At 46.3% G+C, this 22021-nt stretch overlaps 2 protein-coding genes across 7 annotated transcripts in view; one reads left to right on the top strand and one right to left on the bottom strand.

The window, feature by feature from the left end:
* The window catches only part of ITSN2 (intersectin 2), a 123475-nt gene extending 105805 nt beyond the window's left edge, over window positions 1-17670 (bottom strand). Inside the window, exon 1 of one of the 4 annotated variants that reach the window (XM_019537307.1) lies at window positions 17622-17670. The gene's annotated coding sequence lies outside the window, so the exon portion shown is untranslated. Of the gene's footprint in view, window positions 1-12811; window positions 12887-17599 lie in introns of those variants that run through there. The other 3 variants (XM_019537306.1, XM_019537310.1, XM_019537308.1) reach the window with 3 other exon arrangements.
* A 199-nt stretch (window positions 17671-17869) lies between these two features.
* Window positions 17870-22021, top strand: part of GCFC2 (GC-rich sequence DNA-binding factor 2) — a 44421-nt gene continuing 40269 nt past the window's right edge. For 2 of the 3 annotated variants that reach the window (XM_019537303.1, XM_019537302.1), the window contains exon 1: window positions 17874-18202. In XM_019537303.1, coding sequence (XP_019392848.1) covers window positions 17938-18202 — 265 coding nt within the window. In that variant the 5' untranslated portion in view covers window positions 17874-17937. Of the gene's footprint in view, window positions 18203-22021 lie in introns of all 3 variants that reach the window. The other variant, XM_019537304.1, reaches the window with a different exon arrangement.

The following is a 22021-nucleotide window of genomic DNA, read 5'->3' as shown; positions in this document are numbered from 1 at the left end:
TTCCTCCCCAGGTGCATCACTTTGCACTTGTCTGTGTTGAATCCCATCCTATTCTCATCCGCCCACCCTTGTAACCTGTCTAGGTCTGATTGCAGCCTATTGCTCCCTTCTAGCGTGCCCACATCCCCCCACATCTTAGTGTCATCAGCAAATTTAAACAGGGTGCTTTTTGCTCCCTGGTCCAAGTCACTGATGAAGATGTTGAACAGTGTGGGCCCGAGGACCGAGCCCTGGGGGACCCCACTGCCTACATCCCTTCAGGTCGAAAATGACCCATCCACCACCACTCTCTGGGTGCGGCCCTCCAGCCAGTTGGCGACCCAGTTGACTGTGTGGGTGTTGATACCACAGTCCCCCAGTTTCTTAATGAGAACAGGGTGAGAGACAGTGTCGAAGGCCTTCCGAAAGTCCAGGAAGACTGTGTCCACTGCTACCCCTACATCTAATGATTTGGTTATCTGATCATACAAGGCCACCAGGTTAGTCTGACAGGACCTGCCACCGATGACTTCATCAATATGTGCAAATCAAAATGGTGACAACACATTAAATACAGTGGTGCTCATCTTTCGTCTAGCCCATGGGCCATGTGAGTGATATGGGGGGCTGGTCCCAGATGCTGCAGGCAGGCTCAGTCTGTAGACAAGGCTGCATGGGGCTGGCACACGAGATCCAGCCACGGAGTGACCCCCTACATGGCCTGGCCCCACACACCAGATCCAGCCACAAAGCAATTTTGCCTGCTGACTTGACACTGGATATTGGCACAATCTGGCATGTCTGGAAATTTGACAGTAAGGGAGTAGCATCAGTGCCATACTGCAAACAAATATCCAGTTCACAAATTCTAAAAACGTACTTCTAATGCAGACCTGGCCTTAAAAAGAAAATTAGAAAAACAAAAACCTACACTTGCATTCAAACATTACCAAAACTAGGACATTCAGATTTGAGAATAAACTTACACAATTCTGGAATACACACGAGGCATCAAAACACCTTAACTTGGACTCTACAGGGACACCGGGCTTGTAAAGAAACAAATGTAGCCATTTGAGACAATCTTACAGAAAATTTCACTCCAAATATTCAATTAAATTTACTTAAAAATTGTAAAAGCACTACATAAACTCTAAGGTTATACACTTGCATACCTATCAGGGAGTGTATCATGATTTCCTAAATTCCTAGACTACCCACACCAAAGGTTTGCTCCACATTAAGACTACAAACCAGTAATTCTACCCAGTACAACACTTGCACTTGGAAGTTTCTTGTGTTTTGATAGCTCCTGTTCAATTTTACCCCCTTCTAAGGATAAGATTCTCTCCCAAAACAGTATAACATTTGAAAAGAAGAGGCTTTTAAAGTGTGGCTGCTGCATCAGTCAGAACCAATTTTGTCTAACTACATAAACCTTCAAACTGCTGCTCATGGTATGTGCATGAAAAGAGCAAAGGTTAGAGTGGTAACAAAACATGTACTTAGAAATGTCATCATGCGTATGAGTCAGTACTTGTACAGCTTCAACCGTCCTCTGCTTCTGTGGAAAGCAGATTTTCTGAGCACTGATGATGAAAAATATACAGAAACAAAGACTGGAGAACAGCAACAGCATATGTGATCACTCTAGCAGTACAAAAGCTTTTTCTTATTTGTGCCGATTTTATTTTCCTAAACTTCTGTGCAATTCTTAAATCTTTTAAGATAAAAGCCTATTCTTAAGATAAAAGCCTCAATCTAAAAATAATGCAGTCTGCAAAGGGCCCAACCCCTGCCAACATGTGTTTGCCAGAGTAAAAGGAACAAAGACAGGAAGACTGAAGGCTGGCATGACTCCATGGCAGGGTTCGAACTGTTTGCCTATTGCATTTGACATCAATGTGATATAAGTAAATAAAAGAAAAGTACATTGGGCAAGGGCACCTTTTGGCGGAGACTGAGACAGGGTGAAAGGGGAGGAGGAGTTTGTTCTTATCTTAGTATTTTATTTCTTTTCTGTCATTCTTTTTCTCTTTTCTTGTAAGCTACCTAAGCCTTTTTGGGAAGGCTGACATATAACGTTAATAAATAAATAAATGTTAGGGATTCCTAAAAGTTACGCGTTCCACACACACACTTTTAATGTCGAAGTCTCTGGGTATCTGAACCACAGCTGATGTCCAGGACTTTTGCTGATTTTTCCCTATTGTTACCCATATTCTTATTCTCAGTCTTCTATTCTGGACATACCTCTTAGAAGCTTAACAATTTACAAGAGACCTCTCCCTTTCTTTCATGGAATCAAAACTTACGTTGGAAACCGCATTACAGAGAAAAAAGGGATCTCAGACATCCCGACACTGCAGCAAACTGTTTCTCAATTTGTTACTCCAGCATTAATCCCAGAAGAAAGTTCAGAGTAGAGTATTCTGATCAAAGGAATCTGGTGCAGGTAAGCATAGAAAGATATAATATATGAAAAGCATATGAAAGGCAATACTTCATATTGAATATCACAAGAGGATAAATTTTGCATACTCTTAAGATTCTTATAGCATTTTTTTTTCAGGGAAACTCAGTTAAATTTGGATTCACATTTCTAGCTTGAAGAATTTTGTGGTTTGATGATGAATAAAAATATAAATTATGTCATGGTCATAAGAATCACTGGCTACAACTGTTACTGACAGATTTAGCCTTGTTTCATCAACCAGCACAGGCAGCTATTTTTGTTATTATCTGTATTACTGCAATACCTAAGAAGCCCAACTATTGACAGGGATCTCATTGTGCTAAGTGCTTACAACTGCAGAACAAAATGACAGTCCCTGTCCCAAGGAGCTTATGATCCAAGTGTAAAACAAGCTACCACAGCATAGGTAGCTAGAAACAGACAGGAAAGTACAGAACATGCAAGGATCCTGGTTTTTCTGTTTAAAAATGGCAAATTCTCTGATTTTAAAAAATCCAAAATCCACAATTAAAATGAAACGCCACTATAACACTCTCTCTCTCAAAGCTCTGTTATCCGGCATCCCCCAGGAACAGGGGATGCCGGATAACAAAATACGCCCGTTAACGGAGCAGGCCTGGCAGCCACTTCTCACCCCGCATTTGGGGCGTCCCTATGTCCCTCGTGCAACATAACTGCTGCTCCCGCAGGGCCCCACAGTACAGGGAGGCAGGTCCCACACAGCCTGTTATGCCCCCAGGCAGTGGGGGCTCAGCAGCACAGGCTGCTCTGCTCCAAGCCATGGGGGCTCGGAGAAACCAGAAGTGCCACAGTGGGCACTTCCACTTTCACTTTATCTTACAAGCCGGCAAACCAGTTAGTGGAGCATACCAGCTTGTAAGATGCTGGATAACAGAACTTTTACTGTGTGTGTATATATATAGGTATCAACTGAACACAATGTTTTACTGATATATTTATAATCTTTAAGCAACTTTGTTACCTACCAGTACCTCAATCACTATAATAAAATAAATTCTAAGTACCTATACATTTTGGTATTTGATTTTGGATTTCTTACCATGGAAAATCAGAGCTTCCCCTGCCCCCTTCGCTAACCAGGATGCAGGTCCAGGCCCCTCACTTTCAAGCCACAGCCCCCCAGTCCTGCTGGTGGACCTTGCTCCTCACACACAGACCCCCAGCCCTCAGGACTACGAGCTCAGGCTGTCTAGCGGCCAGGTACCTGTGTACGTGCACACATGCACTTGGTGCCCCAGCCTAAACACCCTCTGTCTGCTCCCCCCAGCCCTTTGCAGGCTGCAACTCTGCCAGTCTGCCAAGAGCTCTTTGCAAAAGTGGAAAAATCAGTGCGTTTCTCTGTTAAAATGAAAAAATCCATATTTTTTCTTGGCCAAAAGGGAAAATCTGTGGGGTTTTTTTCCTGTTTTTCCATGGGAAACTGAAAACCCACATCCCTGATGAGGAGACAACATCAGTCAGCATGACAAGCGGTGGGATCAACAGATCACCATTCTACCTGCTGTTGAGCAAAGAAGAGTAATACAGAAGTAAGAGAAAAATGAAGTTGCTTTGTGGGTATTTTTGGGGAGCTCCTTAGTGTGAGGAGTAGCATGGCAGAAATGTGCATTTGAAAATTTAACAAGTCACCATTAGAGGCTGAAATCTGAAGTATTTAGTAATTTTGCCATGCTGTATGAGAAGCAACAGGAAGGGAAGAGAGGGGCCACAAAGGGCCTCAGAAGTGTATATAGCTTATGACTGTTGAGACAGAGAAGGTAAACTTGGTGGAGAGATATAACAGGCTAGGAAAATGAGATTTGAAGCAACACTCAGTAATTATGAGCAGGGCAAAATAGTATGGGTTATGGCTAAGGAGAAAAAAAAATGTTGTAGTACTTGAGATATGAGGTAACAGACTGTGTCTTGAGAACCAGGAAATACACCGCCCAGGAAGGAAAACAGTAGCATTTTTAAGTTCACAGCTCCAAACACAGTTCTCAGTAAAACAAAAACCAAAACCCCACAACTATATCTATCCTGGGATGAAAAGCCCTGCTATCAATTTGAGTTTACAGTTATTAGAGTAAACAAGGAATAAAGTATAAGTTTGCAATTGAACATGCTAAAACGTGCAAGGGCTGCTTAACAAAAATGAATAAAAAGAATCTTACATAGAAAACACTAATCTTCATTAACTGGCAATACTACGATCTTTATCTTCTTAACAACCCTGTTTTAATCTACAGATCCTATATTATTTAAATGAAGATGGACTGTGTTAGCCATAGTACAACACTTACTTAAAGAATTGCACCTACTTAAAGAAGCAGAGATTTTGGACCTAGCTTCATAACTTGCACAAAATAAACAGTTTTCCAGCTACTGGTCTTATTAATTTTTCCATTAAACAAATCTATTGTGTTGTGCTGCTATTGTCATCAGCCTACATTTAAATTCTGAAAATAAATTAACAGCCTGCACAAAACTGCTTGTCTATGAATTCATAAATAATAGAACCATAGAAAATGAGGGCTGGAAGGGACATCAGGAGGTCACATCTAGTGCAACCCCCTGCTCAAAGCAGGACCAGGCCCAACTAGATCATTCTAGTCAGCACTTTGTTTATCCAGGTCTTGAAAACCTCTAACGATGGAGCTTCCACCACATCTCTGGGCAGCCTGTTCCAATGCTTTACTACCCTCCCAGTGAGAAAATTCTTCCTAGTATCTAACCTAAACTTCCCTTGTTGCAACTTGAGACTGTTTCTCCTTGTTCTTTCATCCGCCACCAACGAGAACAGTCTCACTCCTCTTTTGCAGATTAAATAAACCTACTTCCCTCAGTCTCTCCTCAGAAGTCGTGTGCACCAGCCCCCAAACCATTTTCATTGCCCTCTGCTGGACTCTCTCCAACTTGTCCACATCCTTTCTATAGTACTCCAGATGTGGCCTCACCAGTGCTGAATAGAGTGGAATAATCACTTCCCTCAATCTGCCTGCAACGCTCCTTCCAATGCAGCCCAGGATGCCGTTAGTCTTCTTGGCAACAAGGGCACACTGCTGACTCATATCCATCTTATTGTCCTCAGTAACCCAAAGGTCCTTTTCTGCAGAGCTTATGCTTAGCCAGGCAGCCCCAAGCCTTTACTGGTGCATTGGATTGCTCTGTCCTATGTGCAGGACCTTGCACTTGTCCTTGTTAAACCTCATGAGATTCCTTTTGGCCCAATCTTCCAATTTGTCTAAGTCATGCTGAATCCTAGCCCTACCCTCCAGCACATCTACTACTCCCCCCAGCTTGGTGTAATCCACAGACTTGCTGAGGGTGCACTCTATGCCATCTTCCAGGTCATTAATGAAGACACTGACCAAAACTGTGCCCAGAACTGACCCCTGGGGCACTCCACTTGATACCAGCTGCCAACTAGACATGGAGGCATTAATTACTATCTGTTGAGCCTGACAATTCAGCCAGCTTTCTATACCCTTATACTCCTCCTAAGTTGTTTGTCCAAGTTTCCACTTCTTGTAAGCTTCCTTTGTGTGTTTAAGTTCACTGAAGAGTTCTCTGCTAAGTCAAGCTGATGTTCTTCCATACTTGCTAATCTTTTTGCACATCAGGATGGTCCATTCCTGCAATTCAGTAAGGTCCTGGGCTCCTCACCCCCTCAGACTGGCTTCCCAGAGGATCCTGCCCAACAGTTCCCTGAATGAGTCAAAGTCTACTTTTCAGAAGTCTAGGATCCTTACTCTGCTGCTCTCCATCCTTCCTTTCTTCATGATCCTGAACTCACTGGCTCTGTACCTGACAGCACAGTTTGGAGGGGAGGTGAGCAGCCAACAGTGGTGAAAGAACAGGTTAGGGACTATTTAGAAAAGCTGGACATGTACAAGTTCATGGTGCCAGATGTGATGCACCTGAGGGCATTGGCGATGACCCTGCACAACTGCTAGTCATTATCTGTGAAACCTCACGGTGAGTGGGAGAGGTTGTGGATGATTAGAAAAGGGAAGATATAGTCCCCAGAAGGATCCAGTCAGCCTCACCTCAGTCCTTGCAAAAAATCATGAAGGTCCTCAAGGAATTCACTTCTAAACACTTGGAGGAGAAGAAAGTGATTAGGAACAGTCAGCATTGATTCACCAGGGGCAAGTCATACCTGGCCAACCTGACTGCCTTCTATGATGAGATGACTGGCTCTGTGAATACAGGAAGAGCAGTGGACTTGATACACCCTGACTTTAGCAAGACTTTTGATACCATCTCCCACAATATTCTCGCAAGAATGGACTGGATGAATGAACTGTAGGGTGTATAGAAAACTGCTGGATTGTCAGGCTCAGAGGGTAATAGTCAATACCTCGATGTCTAGTTGGCAGCTGGTATCAAGTGGAGTGCCTGAGGAGTCAATCTTGAGGCCAGTTTTGTTCAATATCTTCACCAGTGATATGGAAGATGGGTGGAGTGCACCTTCAGCAAGTTTGCTGACCACGCCAAGCTGGGGAGTAGTAGATACACTGGAGGGTAGAGCTAGGATTCAGAAAAACCTCAATAAGTTGGAGGACTGGACTAAAAGAAATCTCATGAAGTTCAATAAGGACAAGTGCAAAATCCTGCACAGATTTTAGGACAGATCAACTCCATGCACTGGGACAGGCTGGACACTAGCCTGTCCACTATAAAGTGGACAGTAAGCTGAATATGAGCCAACAGTGTGCCCTTGTTGCAACGAATGTTAATGGTTTTGCATTTATAGGTGCATTGCCAGCAGATCAAGATTTGCATTTATAGGTGTGTTGCCTCCTCTACTCGGCAGTGGTGAGGCCACATCTTGAGTACTGTGCTCAGTTTTGGGCACCCAAATACAGAAAATGTGAACACATTGGAGATAAGTCTTGTGGAGAGCAATGATAATAGTTAGGGGGCTGGGGCACATGACTTCTGCAGAGAGGATGAAGGAACTGGCCTTATTGGCTGCTTGCACACATGAAAAACACAAAACAAAACATAAAACATGCGTTACCAGAAGTAGCAGTGTGTTATTTCAACCTGGCCCTGCAGCATCTGTATAGATTGGGTGCTCCAGCTGGGCTTTTTGGCACTTTTAACTAAAGCTGATTTAATCAGCTATTAGATAAAAGTGCCAAAAAAGGTCCACTAAAGCTCCTGATCTATACAGATGCTGCAGAGCTGGGTGAAACTAATGCATTGCCTGTTTTGGGCATGCACTTGGCTTGGCGCAGGACTGCGCAGAATTTAATATACAGTGCAGGTTTTTTGGCTTTTTTTTTTTTTTTAGTAATGCAAGCAGCCATTTAGGCTGGAGAAGAGAAGCCTTAAGGGAAAATTAATAGTAGCCTTCAACTACCTGAAGGGGGCTTCCAAGAAAAGCAGAGCAAGACTCTTTTCAGTGGTGGCAGATGACAGAACAAGGAGCAATTGGCTCAAGTTGCAGCTTGGGAAATTTAGGTTGGATATTAAGAAAAACCTCTCTCACTAGGATGATGGTGAAGAATGGGACCAGGTTATCTAGAGAGGTTGCGGAATCTTCATCTTTGAAGGTTTTTAAGACCCAGCTAGAGAAAGCCTTGACTGAAATGATACAGGTGGGGATGGTCCTATTTTGAGCAGGGGGTTTGGACTAGATGACCTCCTGAGGTCCCTTCCAACCCTAATTTTTTTAAATAATTCTATGTGTTTTTGTAGAAGGAAACAAAGATCAATAATAAAATAAAATCAGCAATCATGTTTGTTTGTTCTATCCAGATATTATACAGAAGTAAAGTTGCATAACAAAGGACACGGTATAAAGAGTTAACTTTTAATCCTAAAATCTGAATCATTAATAAAGGATTTTAACAAAAACTGACTAGCTATTCCCTACAATATTTCACTATGAAACACACAAAAATTATCCCAATTATTCAGATGATGCTATTGAAGGTAACATGCTTAGTATGTCAGAACTTAGTAATTTCCAGGCTCTTAAGCTAGTGCCTACACAACATTTCTAAACCTTTAGAGAAAAATCCTCCAGTGGATTTTATTTATTGAAAACATTTTAATTCACTTTCTAGTAATGTGCTTCTTTAATGTTTTGTGGGTACACATATGTTATCAAAAATAGGCTCAGCCCTCTTGAGAGGGATACTTGATGCAATAAGCATTAAGAGCCATTTCCACTGACTTCAATGAGAAGCAGATACAGTTCCGTATCTTTGTGACTTTGTTTTTCCCTTTTAATAGCCTACATCTGGAAAAAGAATAGCCACAGAAAAACAACAGCAGAAAATAAGTTTGCAAATTGAAAGCAGATGAATGAATCAAAAAGAGAAAATAGTATGCCAGTACTTAACATACTGAACATTTTTTTAAAGTCAATTTTCACTAGCTTCTTATTCAAGCAATACCAATTAGTCCTGCAGTTCCATGCCGATGGGGACTTAAGGCTAGATTTTTGGTTACTTAATACGCAGCTAGGCGACTAATGAGATTTTCAAAAGCACTGAAGCAGGTTTGGTGTCTAAATTACACTGATTTACCAGCTGGAGTTAGGCACTTTTGCAAAACCCCTGCATCTTTGTGATGTAACACCTTTAAATATATATATCAGACTTTTAGAGAACAGCAGAAGCAGCATGCTTAGCCAAGCTAGAATAATCTGTTGCATCATCTGTCACAAGCCCCAGGCACGGGGAAACCTGATCTTACTAGGCTGATGTTGAATAAGATTAATATTGAGGTTCACATGAGGTTTTTAGTATTCAAAGATATAGATAACTACTTCATTTTATAGCTAGAAGTCACCTTTGCAATGTATAATCCGAACAACTCTACTTTTCTGACAAGTGCTCCTATGACTCAAAAGCATCTTTGCATACAAAAGAAAAAGATAGCTAAAATTAGTCATCTTATTAGTGAGATGCAGAGAGGACAGCAGATCACTTTGCACTGTCCAGCCACCTGAAGCAAGAGTTTCAGGGTCAAGGAATAAAAGGTAGAAACAGGTCTTCATGCACATAGCAGCACAAACACTCAATCTTCTTTTTAAAAGCACTGTACTTATCCTTGCTATCACTGATGTGGAGAAATGCCAGGAAATATTATCTAGGGGACCAGATGAGAGGAAGAATGTTACGGTACAGATAAAAGCTGATTTGCAAGAGTGAAAACAAATCATTTGAAAACAGGATAGGATCAAAAAGAGAAAACAAAGGAGTTAAACTTACACAGTATAAGCAAGGTTTAAACACAAGTTTTAGATGACAAAACAAATAAGTTAAGAAAAACTAGTTTTAAATACTGAAAAGGAAGGGGTGAATGTTATGAAAGGGAAAATAAATCAGACCATGAAAATACAAAGTCAAGATGGCAGCATCTGAGGATCCAACAGAATTAAGAGAACAAGAGGTAGTCAGGAGCCCAGTTTGTTTCTAAACAACTGAATGCTGCCTCCTTCCCCTTTTTACAAGCTTTGCAAAGGGACTGAATGGACACATTACTACGCAATGTCAGTGCTCCTGTCTTTAAAGCAGCGATTCTCTATCAGGGGGCCACAGCATAGTTTGTCTCACAGTATTAGCACAGTTAGGTGTGCAAATACCTATGTGATTCACAAGATAAACCCAGAGATTTCACATAGGAGTCCACAGTGCTAAAACCTTCTGACCTGTTATGGTCTTTCTGAGGTTTTGCAACAGAAAAATTGCTGTATTATTTTTTTCCATAGTCAAAAAGTGAAAACTAAGAGCTGCATTTTCTGAAGGGTGCCTTGAGTTTAAAAAGGCTGGGACCACTGCTCTAAAGCGTCAGTTACTGTGCAACTTAGCCAGGGGAAAAAACCAGGTCCACAGTCTGCAATAGTGATTTCTGATCATGAGTACCTCAGCTTTGGGGTCCTCAACTTCAGGCCGTTCACAGGTGCCAGATTTTAGAAGGGATGGTGCTCATTTAAGATGTCTCAGGTCATTAAGAACTTTAAAATCTCTGACACAAATTGTTCTCATCTGCCTGAATGTCACCAAGTGCACTCTGGAGGCAAAGCAAGCAAACACTGCTTCTCTGGATCACGGGAGTATATGGAAGAGGTCTAGTCACTGTGGAAGAATCACTGACTAAACAAGAACACAAAGCAAACAGCTGAGTGAAAAGTGTTAAAGCAAACAATATTCAATACTTCATATCCTGAAGTAAACTTTATTCACTTACTGTTAATAGTATGGCAACATAAATATTTGTAAACTAAACTACTTTTTACCATGCGTGTTTCTCTGAAGCTCACAAATAGCTGTCTTACCAGCAGTGCTGAAAATCACTAACAGCTCACTTCTACTGTAATCTATTTGACTTTATCCATGCCAAGGACAGGGATAAAAAATACACCATAATTCACTATTAGCACAAACTTCAGGAGATTATAATTTGTGATAGTAAACATGGCGTGAGGAGTAGCACAACTTCCACGATCACTGGAGGAACGCTTGATTTATTTATACTACTGGAGCACCTAGAGATCATAATCGGGCATCAGGCCCCCTTGTCCTAGATGCTGTACGCTACAGACTGATAAGAAAAGTAGATCCCATCTCAGAGAGACTGGATCCTAGGTGTCAGTAAGGACATAACGGGAAGTTTAAACAATACATGGTGGAAAATGAGAGAATGGGAAACAAAATGTTTGATAAAAAATGAAAAGCCTCAGTTGACCACTTGTTTGATCAATACGAGTTATGCAAGCATCCCGGCTGAGAATGAAAGGACCACGTAGGACATGTGTAAACATGACCTTGGGAGTCTGAACAGCAGTTCAACTCAGCAGTGACTCAAAAGACCCTAGAAACAAACATGATCTTGTGTTAGGATGACAAGAGCCAAAATACCCCAATCTGTAATCCCACCTTTATCAGTCTTCCTCACAGCCAGAATCAAGCTATTTTTACCCCCTCTGTTTCTTCCTCTATGAAAAAGGAGCGATAACACACACAAGAGAAGAGATTTATGAAGACAGATTAGTTATGGCAGTATTTGTTTTTAAAAAAAAAAAGTTTTACATGCATGAAAACTAGTTAAATGCTTATAAGAATTAGTAAAAGTAAAATCAGCCTTTACATTTTTGTAAAGAAAGAGTGATGTAGCTGTGATGGTTCAGAAATTCTGCAAGGCAAGGATTTCTTAGGGCAATCTCTCTATTTGTAGGGTGGTGCGTCTTACTCAAAACTAAGCTTGTCTATCCCAGTGACATAGTTGGTCCTATAAAAGATATCACTCTAAGAAAGCCTTGCCTCTTGCCTCAGTGTTAATGCTGTGTCCCACTGTCTTGGAGAAACAGATTCCTTTAAAAGCATTGTTATTCATTATTCAGACTGCTTTCAGACCTAAGGAGCTCAATGAAGCACTCTAGATAGATGGTGACCACACTTTATTTTCTTTACAATGACAAAAGAAAAAAAAAAAAAGACTGAGAAAACGTGACAAATCCATGTTTGACAACATACATCTTCAACCCTTGTTAAGTTTCTTCAAACTACTGGTTGGACCAGTATTAGACAAGAAGCAAATCAGCATGACAATGATCTACTTTAGCTATATCTTTCCCTGGCCTCCTGCAGCCCTCAGCCCCTGCCACATGTCACCTGTATTATGAAATTCACTGGTGAATCATGCAATAAATTTAGACCAGCCACCCGTGCAATTCAATCATCACACCGTGAACCCCAAGTTGTGCAATAAATGCAGGCTGGCCACATGGACAAAGGAACCATCCTGCCATAAAATGACAAATCACATAACAAATATAGACTGGCCACATGGGCAAAAGAATTATCATGCCATGAACCGCGAATCATGCAATAAATGGGCCACAAAGGCAAAGGAGCCACACCATGAAATGGTGAATAGTGCAATAAGTGTAGCCCAGTTACACGGGGATCTATCATGCCCTCGATAAACACAGACCGGCCACACAGGCAAAGGAACCGTCACCTCACGCAACGGCGAACCGCGCAATAAACGTCCCGGGCCCAAGGGCAAAGGCAATGCGGTGCCACGACCCCCGACTGGTGCGAGGCCACACTGGTGGCGAAGGAAGCGTCACCTCACGAGCCGGCGAGCGGTGCCATAACGGCAGCAGGGTCGCAATCGCAGCCCCGGACACGCGCGGGGCCACGACCCGCACCATCGCGCTACGAAGGCCGCGCGGCCACACGTGCCCCGCGCCCGCCACAGGTGCCAGCGGGCTCCGACCCAGCTCCAGCCGCGGCACGCCCCGGAGAGACGCTCGGGCCGGGCCGGGCCGGGCCGCAGCGACCCCCACCCCTCAGGCTCACCCGCCTGCACCACCGCCTCGCCCGCTACCTGTCGCGCCGAGCAGCTCCTCCGCCTCCCGCTGCTGCGGCCGCAGCTTCAGCCCCACAACATGGCGGCGGCGTCGCGGGCGGAGCCGGCCCACAGCGCTCCCCCCCGGCTGCCGGCAGCGGCGCCCGCCCCGCAGCCCGTCTCCTCTGCCCGGCCCGGGCCGGCCTCCACGCTTGACCCGTGTGTGCAGGATCGGCCTCACAAATCCAAATATGTGGCCACCTCCCAGCCCCCTCCCCAGGCCTGCGAGGCAAAACCAGCCCACGGGTGGGGCGAGTCTGACCCCAGCAGCCCGGGAGGGGCGCGGGCGAGAAGCCCCCACGCGCCTCTGTGGAGAAAGAGCTCCGAGTTGAAAGGCTGCAGGTCTTTCGACCTGCCCCCCCGAAGAAGCCAGGCCCCCTCTCGCTCCTGGTCCCAAAAGCTGGTTGTCGAAGCTGCTCGGCAACTTGGGTTTTTTTTGCAGAGTCTTTGACTGAAAAATTAAACCAAAGAAGTCGCTCGGAGCCTGGCAAACCCTGCGGTGAAAATCCAAGCTGTGAAACCCTAAACGTTTGCAGGCAAATTGTGCCGGGACGCGTGGGATGCTCCTGTGCTGTCTCGGCCCAGCTCTGTGGCCGGCCTCAAGCAGGGACCATATCATGGGAGAACTGGGATACGAGGCAGCAGAACCGCAACTCGCAAGGCGTGCACCGAACGGCTTTGGTTGTCTGGTTTTGTTCCAGCGCTAACAAAACATTTAATGTTTTTAAATGTTCCCCTTAAAACTTTCCCCGGATTTTTTCCAGAGGGCAGGCAACAACTTTTCCACAGGTACTGTGTCTCAGACTGAAGCCTTTCCTTTTGGATGCACAGGCAGTCCTCGACTTACAACATTTCGAGTTACGTTTTGCACTTACGTTTATAAACTGACACCCTGTTTCAACTTTCTGACCTCAATTTCGACTTTACAATGCTTGATCCAACGCCACACGTCAGCAAATAAGTTTGCTGCGTTGCCCATCTCTTGTCTGTCCAAACTTCCTTGGAGTTTTAAGAGTGTCCAAGACTCCAGAAAAACCTGCAGCCAGGAGCCCTTCAAGAACTCCAGCCAAGTCACCTCAAAGAAGTCCTTCCAAATCAATGATTGCTATTTACAATATAAATACATTAATGTAGCTATATTACTCAACTATAGTTGATTGAGTACAAAATTCTGGGGTATTTTTGGTGAAAAAAGGGTATGGGGCCTTGGCTCAGGAACCAATCCCCCATTTATAACATAGTTTCCTATGGGAAAAATCAGTTTTGAGTTGCAACGTTTCAACTTAAGATGTGGTCTCAGGAACCAATCGTGTCGAAAGTCTGAGGACTGCCTGTATTTGGTGATGTATGTCCTCATACTTCACAGCAGTGACTGGCACCCTGGGTCGCTGCAGGATCCTCCCATGGGGGCCAGGTGCTGCAGGACCCTCAAAGGGAAGTAAGCCCTTGCTCCTCCTGCTGTTGGACACCCTACACACACCCCAGTGTCCTGCAGTCAAACAGCACCCCTGGGGGCTCCCAGTCCTGCCCCCACCCTACTCCAGCCCCAGTGCCAGCTGCCCCCATGCAAGGGGATGGATACTTGGCTATAGAGCTCTGCTTTTCAGATCAGCTCATTCCCTTTTCCTTCCCAGGCTCCTGGACATTGTGGGAGGGCCTGCAAGGAAAGGTGGCTCTAGTCACTGGTATGCAAGTCCAAGAAGGAGTAGCTGCAGCACCGGAGGCTGTGATCTCCCCCTGATGATGATGAAATGGAGTGTCACCATGCTCATATGTGGGAAACATGAGGGCCAGAAAGCCAGCAGCAAGTAGAGAATGTGGATCTGCATGCTGTCTCGCCCTCCGCAGCTCTCAGAATCCACACTCTTGCAACTGTGCATACCGCCCCCCCGGGTTTGCCCCAGACCTGTACACCACTATCCTGCACTTAAAAAAAATCTAAACTGTTTTTATCCCGGCGTAACACACAAGTGAGTGACATTTATTATTAGTTGTGGTATGTATACTTATAATGCAATTTTACAAGCCAGTCAAGTAATAGCACCTATCCCACAGAGTTTATAATCACAGAAAGAAAATACAGTAAGGATTCTAGACTGCATTTCAAGGCAAAGAGATGAGTAATGAACAGGTAGGAAGGACGAGGGGAAGGGGGAAAGGGGAAGAGACCAGCTGAGTAACAAGGAGATTGTTCCAGACATAGATACAGGATGACTGCAGATACAGAAACCACGATTGAGAAGAGACTAATTAAGATGAAAGACTTGGGGAGAGTGGAGGGAGCAGGAAGGGAGGGAGTATTAAATACTGTTTACAGTGACCACAGATTCTTTTTCTATTCTTATTTAATTCTCTCCAGCTGAGCTAATGCTTCTCTGTAGAGAGAACAACAAAATATGCCAAGATATTATGAAAATAAAGGCTCTAGAAATACTTAAAACAACCAGATCTTTCATATTTCTCAAGTCTTCAGTGCCTTCCCTTTGAAATGTAGTTGGCTCCCTGCCTACAGTCAGTCAGCAAGTCCCAGTTATAGGCAGCACAATGTCCTGAAAGGTGATAGGTGTAAATCCCTACTGTCAGCTGAACAGATCATAGATAAAATTGTCCATTCTTTGAACAGAAGCAGAAGGAACAAAATTATCTTATGCCTCTGGCATACTTCATAGTTTGGCTCACTTACTCTGCAGTATTGGTGCTTGTCCAGACATGCTAGAAACCATCAGTGATTTGCTCTTCCGGTCCAAAACCCATACCTTTTCTGTGACCAGATAGTGTATTGGACTAATGATAGCCAGATCCCTTCAATCATGTTCTTAAACCAGGGGCACCAACCTTATAGCAGGCTGGATGTGTGGCACAGGGTCAGCATGCTGGCCAGGTCCCATGCTGGGTTGGCATGCAGTGTCCAGCACACCAGCCTGACCCCCACGTGCCTGGATCCAATTGCTCACTGGAGTGATCTAGCATGATCTGGTACACAGGGCCATGTTATCTGGGATAGGGAGTGCCACATGGGTCTGAAAATTTAGCAGCAGGGGGTGAGCAATTAATGATACCGCCACTTCCCCACTTAGGGAGTCCTTCTGGCTGAATTACATAGATCTGTGGGCTGGATCTGGCTCACAGGCCAGGAGTTGAGCACCCCTGGCTTAAACTATTTAATAGTGAGGAATAAACAAAGATATTGATAAGCAGAAATTGATTCCAGCTGTATGGAAAGATTTCCTCACCATGACCCACAGCTTGTATGTAGGTCATAAATCGCTGTCTAGTGGATAAGAGAGGTTGCCTTACTATTGAATTTTTAAGTAGCCAGAAAGAAACAACTGCAGTAATGTTTGCCTGGTATCCCCTGAGCTCATACTGACAAGAAAAGAAGCAGGACACTGTCTGCTGTGATTCCCCTGTGTTACCTGTGGCAGGTTAGGGTGTTAGGTCTATGCTGTGTCAGGGTTGATAGTAGTCTTACGTAGAGTTTAGCTGGTGAATTGTATAGCATGGCTTGAATAGGGATCATCCTGCCTCAGCCCTAGTTTTCCATGACTCTACGGAGACCTAATTACCCAGTTACCTGTGGGTACCCACTTCTCACAAGACAACCACTCTCTCTCTCTCATCTCTCAATTCTAATCCTTGAAGGCAAGTCTACAAACTTCACTTCATCAGTCTATTGGATACAAAAAAAAAAAAAAATCATGCACTAAATGCAGACATTGGATTTATGGCACGTTATAACCTGCTTGCCATCCGACAACCCCAGGTAACCTGTCTGCATTTTACCAACTCCATTCTATCACCAGGTCAACATCCTCCTTCCCCACAACTTAGCAGTCTCACATCTATTGTCCCCCATTCCCTCTGATCCTCGCTGCTACGCATTTGCATTTTCACAAACCTAAATTTTGCAAATTGGCTTCTACCCTACCCAGGAGTGCACACGTCACACCAGCAGACTCCTAGGCCCTAGGAAGGGTGTTTGTGCCCAAAAGCTTGCAAAAAACAATTTCCCCAACTATTTAGTTGGTTTAGTAAAAGGTATCACACATCTACCCAAAGAACCTTGCCTGCCTACGAAGACTTGAATTTAGCTGATTTTGGATTTTAAAACTTTATTTAACAAGAAGAGAGATTTCTAAGCTCCCCGCTTGCCATCTGACACCTCCAGGGAAGGAGGCGTACCTGATCTACACAACCAAGAGCAACCCAGAACAACTCACAACAACACACTCATCGATCCAGAGGGACAGATTTCCATCTTCAGCTCCCTCTGTCTGTACAAAAGTGAAGTTTATTTCCTACTTATGGGGAATTTTCACTATTTTTATCTTTCCCAGAGGCTGAAGGGCATCTGACCTTTTTTTGTGTGGCTGTCCTTGCTTGCAGAAAGATTAATTTTACCCTGCCTGAAAGCTCACAGAAAAAAAATTAATTGCATCTGCGATTTCCTCGGTCTAATAAAATGTCTCATCTCAGAACCAAGCGCTCTAGATTTTTGTATTTCTTTGCGTCTCAGGCTAACAAATGCATCCTATGAAGACCTGAAGCGCATACAAGTGCCAGCGTCCCAGCAAAGAGGAAGGGCGCAGACACCTCCCACCACTGCTGCGGTGCAACTAAGCCCGGGTTTTACTCCGCAGCAAATCCTCTGAAGCCGCGGGCGGGTGGGCGGCTCTCCCCGGGGCTCAGCGCAGAGCCAGAGACAACAACGTCAGGGAGAAGACACGTGCTGCCGTACTTAGTTTGCACGGGTCCCGCTTGCTTTACCAGAGAAGGCTGCGACCCGCACCTGCTCCCCCGTGGTCCTGCAGGAAACACCACCCGCGCCGACCGGGCTCCTCTGCCAGCACCACCCCCACCGCGACAGCACTAAGGACTCCACCACTCTGCACCCCGCTTCGTCCCTGCCAGGGGAGGGTTGAAGACACTTCATCCTCATTGGCCAGCAGCCTCTTCTGCCCCTCCCACTTCCCTTGTGACAGCCACGGGGCGGGGCCAGCACCAGGTAATTGGTCAGCCCCGCTTCCTTGTCCAGCCGGGCTGCAGCGCGCATGCACGTTGGGCGGCGGGTTTTACCGGGGCCTGCGTGACCGGTATCGGACAGAATGTTCCGCCGGCGTCCGCGTCACTTCCGGGGCCGCCGCAGGGCGCAGTCCGCTAGTAGCGAGGAGGAGTCGGGCCCCGGCGTCGAGGGGGAGGGGCGGCGGCAGGGCCCTGCCAGCCCCGACCACTGTCCCCCGCGGCTCCCGGAAGCGCCGACGGCGAGCGCGAGGGGCCAAGAGGCGGCGGAGAACGGAGGCGAAGGCGGCGTCCGGCAGGCACGGGGGTGCGGGGACCTGCTTAGCTTCGACAGTGACGAGAAGCGAGAAGGTAGAGCTCCTCCCCCTCCCCACAGGCGTCCGGGCTTGGCCCCTTTGCACCGTATCCGCATGGGACAAGTCACTGGTGGAGCACGCAGTAAACGTGGACTGGCCCCATGGGCCAAGTCGGGTGATAACCACATTTGTCCTGCTCCCTTGAGGGCTAGGCAGCAACAGAATTAGTGCTTGAAAATGTGTAGTGGCTCTGGAAGTGGTTTCCAGCTAGCTTTCATTTGAATGTGTGTCCCAAGCCCTGAGGCCAGGCAGAGGGAGCAGGCGAGGAGGTCTGTGGATCCCGTACAAGGGTTGGCCTCACACTTGCTCATCTCATGCCAAGTGTCTGGCATGTACCAATGACTGCCTGACTCCATGCAACAGAAAGTATTGTGGTGCTCCCTTAGACATCCGTGGTGCATCTGCACCCTGAATAACGTGCCCAGGTCTGGTCCCTGCACCTCACAAAGGGTATAGGAAGCTAGAGCTGGTGCAGAGAAGGGTGACAAGGACGACTGGTGGTGTGGAGGGCTTGTGTGAGGAGGGGGGAAGACACCAGGCTTGGCTGAGAAAAGAGGGGTTTGAAGGGCAACATTAAGAGTTTACAAAATGCGAAATGGTGCATAGAACGTTACTAGGGGTTTGTTATTGACTGTCTCACAATACAAGAAGTAAGGGTCACAGAATGACACTAGGTGATGAAATTAAAACTAACAAAAGGCAGTTCTTTCTCTCTCAGCCTGTAACTTCAGGGTGGAACTCATGGACGTCTACTCGCTTTTGAGCTGTCCTGGCTGCCGATGGCATTTCTTCATGGCTTTGTTATTCACAAAATCGTGAAGCAGTTCCTCAGCATGGTTTCAGAAAGCTTCTTTTAAGTCCTACCCATCTGTAAGCACTCGCCCTTCTGAGCTATAGCTACAGCTGCAATGTAACTTGCCTGTGTGTAAAGAGCACATTTACTTACAAACTTAGAAAAGCCAGGGGTCCTTTTTTCAAGTGAATCAACAGCTTTTCTGATGCACTCAAGTTTGAAATGGTACTGGATGCTGACAGTACAAGATACCACTCTTTTACTGCACAGGCCACAAACAACATGATCCCCTTTCTGCACAAAACCATACAATTCTCCACGTTGGCTGAAACGTTCAGGTATCCAACCTGGGTTTTTTACTATCCGTGACTAAGTACATATAGGCCTTTTAACCAGGTTAAGTAGTGCAGGGGTTCTCAAAATTTCTTTTGCTGGACCTCATTTGAAAATACTTTAGGCTGTGGCAAATAGGGATGTGAACACTTAACCATTCACGTATTGATAACTGATAATGCCCTACGAGTTATACTTTAGCTTGGGGCGAGGAGCAGTCTGGTGAGGAAATGGGAGAAAGAGAAGTGGCATCATGCCCCGGAAGGTGGCAGGACAGGTAGAAGGGAGGGAGGGGACTTAGTATGGCAGGGGAGCTATGCAGCTGTTGGCAGCCTGCCTGCCACCTGTGCTGCCCCAGGCTGCTTCCCTACCATGTGTTCTGAGGCATGTGTGCAGCTGCTACCACTGCCACGGAGCCAGTGCTGGGGCTGTGGAGCTTGGTGCAGTTGTTTGCAGCCTCCTAGCTGCCTGCTGCAGCTACCTAGAGCCTGGGTCACCTGTGGCTGGCAGCTGGGAGGCTGCAAACAAGTTGTACTGGTCTTGAGTATGGCTAGGCTCTGTGGCAGTGGCAGCTGCCTCAGCAACCCCATCACTTCCCCATCCATGCATTCTGCAACCCCTTTCTGGCCCTGCACCCAGAGGCATATGTGCAGCTGTGGTCATTAAGGAGTCCAGTGCAGCTGTTTGCAGCCTCCCGGCTACCTGCCACAGCCAGCCTGGGCTCTAAGCAGCTGCTGCCTGCCATGGAGCCTGGGCTGCATGCAGCACAGCTTGCAGCCTCTCAGCCACCTGCTGTGAACATCCCAGGCTCCATGGCCAGCAACATGTGCCCAGAGCCCAGGCCCTCTGTGGTATGCTGAGCAAGATGGCCCCGCGTGCCATGCTCTGGCACATGTGCTGGAGGCTACTGATCCCTGTGTTAGTGTATGATTAATCTTAACGGTGATATAATTTGTTTTCTCTATGTTTTCCTCTCTCTTCCTTATGGTTAAGTCCAGACATATTCTGTCTGTGTTAGTACTTAATATTGCCTATAGTTAACAATTTGTCTTGTTTAACATCTTAAAAGGGTTATTTGAAGATTACTGTGTTTGTAGAGGCAGCAGCAAAAAGCAGGTTTTTTTCCAAAAGAATTTAGGCCTTGATATAGCTTTTAAAAGTCTGGGATTACTTACCAAATGAGAGGCATAGGCTACACCACGTTGCCTGACTACTGGCACTGTACAGGAGCCTCTGCAAGGCCTAAAGGTAGGTGTGGGCCTGGATGCAGAGGCTCACCAGGCCAAGTCTGATCTCCCACAAGGGGAGGCTCAGGACACCTGCAGAGACCCAGTGCTGTTCCAGCCAGAAGAATCTCAGTGCCCGTCTCTGGAGACTGGCCTGGTGGGCATTTCCCCCTCCTCTGCCCCTATGGGGGCAAAGGTCCAGCAGAGCACTGCCTGAACCACCCAGTTCACTACATCCCCCAACACCAGGAGAGGGAGAGATACAGCCCCTTGTGGTGGGGGAGGGGGTAGCACAAGGAATAGCAGGACAACCAGCAGTGGGTCTGTGCAGCATCTCCCTCAGGGTTAGATTGGTTTTTGGTGGGGGACCCTGCTTCTCCCCTGTCTGTACTGGATCGCAGGATGTGCTGGAGTCTGGCAAGGGTGGCTTTGATCAGGGCTGGGGGAGACGGTTCAGGCACCTGGGTGGTGATGGTGGGCTGTAGGTCCAGGCACAGTGGTGGTAAGGGTAGCAGGAGCCTATAGCAGCTCAGCAGGGCTCCTTCCGATTCCTGGCCCAGCAGCAGCCAGGGGAAGTGGTGGCACCCCTCTGTGGACATGGGGCACTGGGCAAGACTGTCCCATTGTCTGACTCAGTAAATGGCAGTTCTTATGTCTATGTTCTTTCATCTGCTGTACTTGTGGCTTAGGATGTGGTTTGGAATTGCAGCATTTACAGATGTGACGGGCCAAGGCCAGCCTCATAGTTGGCCCACCCACCTGACTCCTACCACACCTTTGTTGGAATTAAATAGTTGTTTCTAGGCAGGAGGCTGCCCCTTCAGTGTCCTGATGCCAAGGGTGTAATACACAACTCTGAACCTTTCCTACACCATATCCCATGCCTCACAGGTGACATCTAAAATGACTTCTAGCTCCCCTGGCCCCTTTGCTGGGCTGCACTTGGCCTCCAGCCCACAATTGGCCTCAGGTGTCCTCAGATGTACCTTGGCCTTTTCTGCCCCCCTCACTGGGGCCACTACTCTGGCTGACCTATGCGCAGTCCTTCAGGCTCCCATGGGCCCTATTCCACATGGCCCCCCGCTTTCACTGTACCCCCTCACTGGGGCCACTACTCTGCCCTCTCACTGGAGCTTCTGCGCTTTACACCTGTTAGGCCTCAGGTGTCTGTCAACATGCCTGAACCCCTAATCTGGTCCCTCTACGGGGTTACCCATCAGGTGGTGGTGGCTGAGGCCATCCTTGCCTTTCACTGGGGAGGCACAGGTGTGGCATTTCCTGGAGACCACAGACAGCCCCACCACACCATCTAAACCTAGCAGGTTGTAGTTTCAAGTCTTATCCAGGGCCAGGGACCTCTTCCATCCCCACAGTTCCTAACCTGATTTCCAGATGTCCTGGGAGCAGCAGTACTCAGGTCAGGCGATTGTTCTTTCTTGCACGTGGCTGGCTGTGGTCTTGG

This window comes from Crocodylus porosus, unplaced genomic scaffold, assembly GCF_001723895.1.
Source record: "Crocodylus porosus isolate Cpor-Errol unplaced genomic scaffold, CroPor_comp1, whole genome shotgun sequence".
In the NCBI taxonomy this organism is placed as follows: domain Eukaryota; kingdom Metazoa; phylum Chordata; order Crocodylia; family Crocodylidae; genus Crocodylus; species Crocodylus porosus.
Note: the sequence above shows the minus strand (reverse complement) of the source record. Positions and strands in the feature narration are given on the sequence as shown.